We start from the raw sequence: 5,629 nt of genomic DNA on the forward strand, positions 1-5,629 counted from the left end.
CACACACACAAACACACACGCACACACACACACACATACACACACACACATATATATATATATATGTCAATGCATGTATGTACATTTATATGTGTATGTGCATGTATGGGTGTGTGTGTGTGTGTGTGTGTATATATATATATATATATATATATATATATATGTGTCTATGTAAACTCATGTATGTGAATGTAGTGAATGTATGCATGCATGTGTTGATGTTTCTTTACATTTATATATGTATATATATTTTTTTTATTTTGCATATTTATTAAAATAATGAAATGTGTGGGAAGCTCGTCAACAGAATGTTACATTAAACCTTAAAGAAATGTCTGGGTAAAGTTTGAATAAATGCCAATTATTAATTTGTGTATGCAGTTGAGTACCACGGTCCTGAAGATCGATGACTACTATGGTCATAGGAAGGAGTATTATTACCATTGTTCATATGACTATAATGGGTATACTCTGAGGATGTTGGGATGTATGGACCAGAAGCTTGAAATCCTGTAGATTTTGTATGATCATATTCAAGGTTTTGAGGTGAGGTGACAGTTAATGTATAGCCAGCTTGTGGTTTGACAGGTATACGCTGGATTGCAGAATTGTCGGCTGGAAGACTTGTACATTGAGTGGTACTATCCACATAGCTAACATCGGTGAAGGGTGAGTGCAATTTGTCTTGAGGAGAGACAGAAGATGGGGGTGTGATGCTGTAAGAGTCTGACATAGCATTACAAGACATAGAAACGGTTAATGGAGTGGATGCATATGTAGAAGCAGCATACTGTGTATCTTGGTTGATTGGAGCCTTGCTTCCATTTGGCATTGATGACATTGATGCATTTGTTGGATCTTTATAGCCACCGTCACCACTAGGTGGCGTTAGCATACTTACAGGAATGTCATTATAACATTGTGGACGACTGCTTCGAATGACGGATTCTCGATTGGCAAAAATTGACCTCAGAAGATTTGAAGCAGGAAGAGAATCCGATGCATTCTGATGAGATCCAATCCATTGTATTGTTGGCTTGTGACGTGACTGATAACGGTTATTCATTTCTCCATTCATATTGGAATCAGGATTTTCCGTAATTGTTGGCAGGTGCCGGTTCATCACATCTTCTAAGTCTTTAACCGAGGTGTGTTGGTGTGAGAAGTCAGGAGTGTTACTTTCAACAGTATTTGTCCAATCTGATGTACAATCTCTATTAGATGTTGAATTTGGTAAATGTGAATTCTGAACTGGAGAGTGAACTATAGTCACTGATTTTGTTGATAAGTCTTCAGGTATTGGAGATGAAATGTTAGCTGTTAGTTTCTCTTGATTTCTCATTGACATAGCCACATTTGATTTTATGTGATTCATCTCCCCTGAATTATTTTTGTTGTCATCAATGCTACTGATGAGACGAGTGATCTTACTGTCCATATCTTTATGGTCACTAAGAAATTCATCCTCCAAATAGTTATCTTCAATGGTTTCATTTTCTCGACGACGTTTTCTTGGCTTTTCTGCTTTGCGTCTCGAATTTTTGTTGTCCAGTTTAATTGTTTCATTGCCTTTGTCAATAAACATGGAGCAGTTGTCGTTGACCTCATTCTGGTCATTGTTATTGTTGGATAATTTGGATTGTACCCCTGTAAAGAGAGCTTCAGACTCTTGACTCACTGACTGCTTATCATAATGACCTTCTATATTATTCTGATTATTAGCAGACATTGTAGAAGAGGGTTTCATGGAAATGGATTGTGAGCTAATTCCACCTTGATTATCATTTTTATGACTTTTATCTTTCGTTTTCCGACAGTCTGGAAAAAGAGAAAAAAGAAAAAAACAGGCAATTTTGAAAGAACTTCAAAAAATTAAAAAGGAAAATATTAACCACTAATCTTATATATGGTATTAGACATTCTAAGCACTATTTCAAGAGAGAAAAAAGGAAGACCAACAGATAGAATTTAACAATATGCTTATTGCTTGCCAACTGTATGAAGATCTGGTTGTACCAAGGTATTGTCCCACTAAGAGCAGTCTATGCAGGAGAAACTTGGAAAATGACTGCCCTCCCAGATGTTGAATGCATTTCATCAATTGTGTCTATGTAGAATACTCAAGATCCCCAATAGGTACAGAACCACAAACATTAAAGTCTCTAGAAGAACCAATCTGCACAGTTTGCAGAAAATTGTGATGGAAAGAAGAGTGAGACTTGCGAGTCATGTTTTCCAACTGCAAGAAGGACAAACACCTAAGCTAGCTTTTGTACCAGGAGAGGTACAAAGAAAAAGAAAGAGACCCAAGAGGACATGGTGTGTCACCTTCAAAGAAGGTCTTAAGCCATTTAGTATCACATGGGAAGATACAGGCAACTATGCTAAAAGCCAAGAATATTGGAGCCATCTTGCTGCCCAGTATACAGGTCGACAGTTCAGGAGGAACTATGACTATTGCTTGCCAGATAACTAAGTTATCAATTACACTGCTATTTTAATTGCACTATGTTTCAAATCATTTGTGTATCTTTCTCATCATCTTCGAATTTGTCAATCAGAATTCAAAATCTCATTTCTAAAGACATGGAAGTCAGTAAAGATCTATATACCTATATCTGTATCTTGGTTGATTTGGTCTTTGAGACTGCTAGTGTTTGAACTCATTCCAGTTACATTCTTTAGCTGACTTGTGTCAAAAACACAGTTACCACATTCCAAACCACTGCAAAATAGAAAACATTTGTTTAGAAATAGAAGAATATAAGAATTGTTGTATTTTTGAGAGGAACATTTTGGCAATAAAAACACAACTGTGACCTTTTCAATGAGAACTCATTGAAAAGGTTACAGTATTATATGGCAAAACATTTGACCAATGAATCAAATAATAATGGCATTAAATCTTGGTACAAAGTCAGCAGTTTTTAGCGGAGTGGGTAAGTTGATTGTATCAATCCCACTGCTCATCTGGGACTTATTTTATCAATCTCAAATGGATGAAAGGCAATATTGACCATGGCAGAATTTGAACAAAGAATGTAAAGAGTCAAAAGAAATGCTGTTAAGCATTCTACCCAAAGTGCTAATGACTTCCCCAGTATGTGGCCTTTAATGGTTTCAAATTTTAGCACAAAAGCAGCAGTTTTAGGGGAGAGGAATAGTTGATTACATCAACTCCTATTTCTTTCTTGGCTACAAGGGGCTAAACATAGAGGGGACAAACAAGGACAGACAAAGGGATTAAGTCGATTACATCAACCCCAGTGCGTAACTGGTACTTAATTTATCGACCCCGAAAGGATGAAAGGCAAAGTCGACCTCAGCGGAATTTGAACTCAGAACGTAGCGGCAGACGAAATACCGCTAAGCATTTTGCCTGTCGTGCTAGCGTTTCTGCCAGCTCACCGCCCTCCAATGTTCATCTAGTACATATCTTATTGACCGTAAAGGATAAAAGGCATAGTTATCCTCAGTGGGATTTGAACTCAGAACGTAAAGAGTCAGGAGAAATGTTGCAAAGCATTCTACCAATCCTCTACACTAATGCATCAATTAGTAAGAAGTGTTAATTAACCATCACTATCCTTTTAATGTCCATTTTTCTATGTTGGCATGAGTCAGATGAAATTTGTTGAGGCAAATTTCTTCAGATAGATCCCTTTACTGTTGCCAACTCTCACCTGTTTCAAGTAAGGGAATATTTATCCCTAGTTGTACATGTTTCCATGGAAAATTGGAAACAAAGGCCACCGCTTGTATGATAGAGATGTTCGTTTATAGCCATCACATAATGCCAAGTCAAGGACACATACACACACACACACACACACACACACACACACACACACACTCATGACTGGCTTCTTTCAGTTTCTGTCTACAAAATCTACTTACTAGTTTTTCGTTGACCTGCAGGTACAGTAGAAGACATTTAATCTAGATACCATACAGTGGGACTAAACCTGAGACCTTGGGGTTGGGAAATAAACTTCTTAATTTCTTTATAACAAGTGTTTTTATTTATAAAATGGTCCTCCCAAAATACAATGATATTTGTTTCAACACACTTTCACATCAAGAACCTTGCAGGGGGTGGGGGGAGGGAAAGAAAGCTAATTTAGATTTATAAGTGGTTTATGGAAAATGGAGAATATCAAATTTCTAGAAAGAACTTGGAATGACCTTGTCATAGTAAAATAAGTGAATGTGGATTAGAATAGTTTACAACAATCCCCTAAAGACAGGGGTGAGACTTGAGATCATTTGAGGAGGAAGTTGTAATTTTTATTATTGTTTAACCCCAGGTTAGATCTGAGTAAGTGAGATCTATAACCAAAACTTTGCTTTTCAGCTTTTTGGGGGCCAATAAAAAAAAGAGCCAATCAAGGGTTGTGGATTGGTAGAATTGTAAGACTTTTAGGCAAGATGTCTTGAGGTATTTGTTCTGGTTCTTTGTGATCTGAGTTCAAATCCTATCATGCGCACAAACACACACACACACACACACACACACACACACACACACACACATGCACACGCACTCACACACACGTGCACACACACACACACACACATATCTGATGGGACTTCTTTCATTTTCCATCTCCTAAATTTTGTAGCCAAACTGATTAAAATAATATTAATCATTGAGCTAATTGTGTTTTTTTTTTCCTCATCACATAATTATTTCAAATTGTATTTCTGATGATTGTTACTTTTAAAGGGCTTACACCCAGTAAAGTATTGTTGAGAGTAGTTTGGAAAAGGAATAGGCTTATCCAGATTGATTTCCCCCATTTGCATTGTATGAAGTGGAAGTCTTCAGATGTGCCTCACTATCCAATGGATTATGGGGATCACCATATCTGTAAACGGTTAATGTGTAATCATGAGTTCAAATCCCTTCACTGCCATATCCTTGTTCTTCTGGGCAAAGTGCATGACACTGTTCACTTCAGTTCCTCTTAACTGACAATAGGTTCAGTTCTTTCTTCATGGATGAGTGATTATTGGTGTAACCAATCAGCTAACTCAGCAGCTAGATGGTTGGTTTAATTTGTTAGAAACAGCAGCTAAATCTCACTTCAAAAGCATTCTACTGTTATGAAAAGGAAGTGCAATCTTATGTATGCAATATTTGTGAGAATAAAATGGTTATGGCTGGATTAACTTTGATCATAAGTGTGCTCAGTAGAGCTGATCTAGAAATAAACTGAACTCAGGTTAAATGAAAACACATAACTCTTGTACTGTTTTTTTTTACTTGCTATATTGCTATGGTGTGGAGGCGCAATGACCCAGTGGTTAGGGCAGCGGACTCGCGGTCATAGGATCGTAGTTTTGATTCCCAGAGCAGGCGTTGTGAGTGTTTATTGAGCGAAAACACCTAAAGCTCCACGAGGCTCCGGAAGGGGATGGTGGCGTACCCTGCTGTACTCTTTCACCACAACTTTCTCTCACTCTTACTTTCTGTTTCTGTTGTGCCTGTAATTCAAAGGGTCAGCCTTGTCACACACTGTGTCACGCTGAATATCCCCGAGAACTACGTTAAGGGTACACGTGTCTGTGGAGTGCTCTGCCACTTGCACGTTAATTTCATGAGCAGGCTGTTCCGTTGATCGGATCA

General features: G+C 37.8%; 1 protein-coding gene across 2 annotated transcripts in view; it reads right to left on the reverse strand.

The window, feature by feature from the left end:
• Nucleotides 1–170: 170 nt before the first annotated feature.
• Nucleotides 171–5,629, reverse strand: part of LOC106875377 (neuronal PAS domain-containing protein 3) — a 543,460-nt gene continuing 538,001 nt past the window's right edge. For both annotated transcript variants that reach the window (XM_052968721.1, XM_014923476.2), the window contains 2 exons: nt 2,613–2,725; nt 171–1,818 (listed from right to left, as the gene is read on the reverse strand). In XM_052968721.1, coding sequence (XP_052824681.1) covers nt 365–1,818; nt 2,613–2,725 — 1,567 coding nt within the window. In that variant the 3' untranslated portion in view covers nt 171–364. The remainder of the gene's footprint in view (nt 1,819–2,612; nt 2,726–5,629) is intronic.

The sequence above is a fragment of the Octopus bimaculoides genome, chromosome 6, assembly GCF_001194135.2.
Source record: "Octopus bimaculoides isolate UCB-OBI-ISO-001 chromosome 6, ASM119413v2, whole genome shotgun sequence".
Taxonomy (NCBI): domain Eukaryota; kingdom Metazoa; phylum Mollusca; class Cephalopoda; order Octopoda; family Octopodidae; genus Octopus; species Octopus bimaculoides.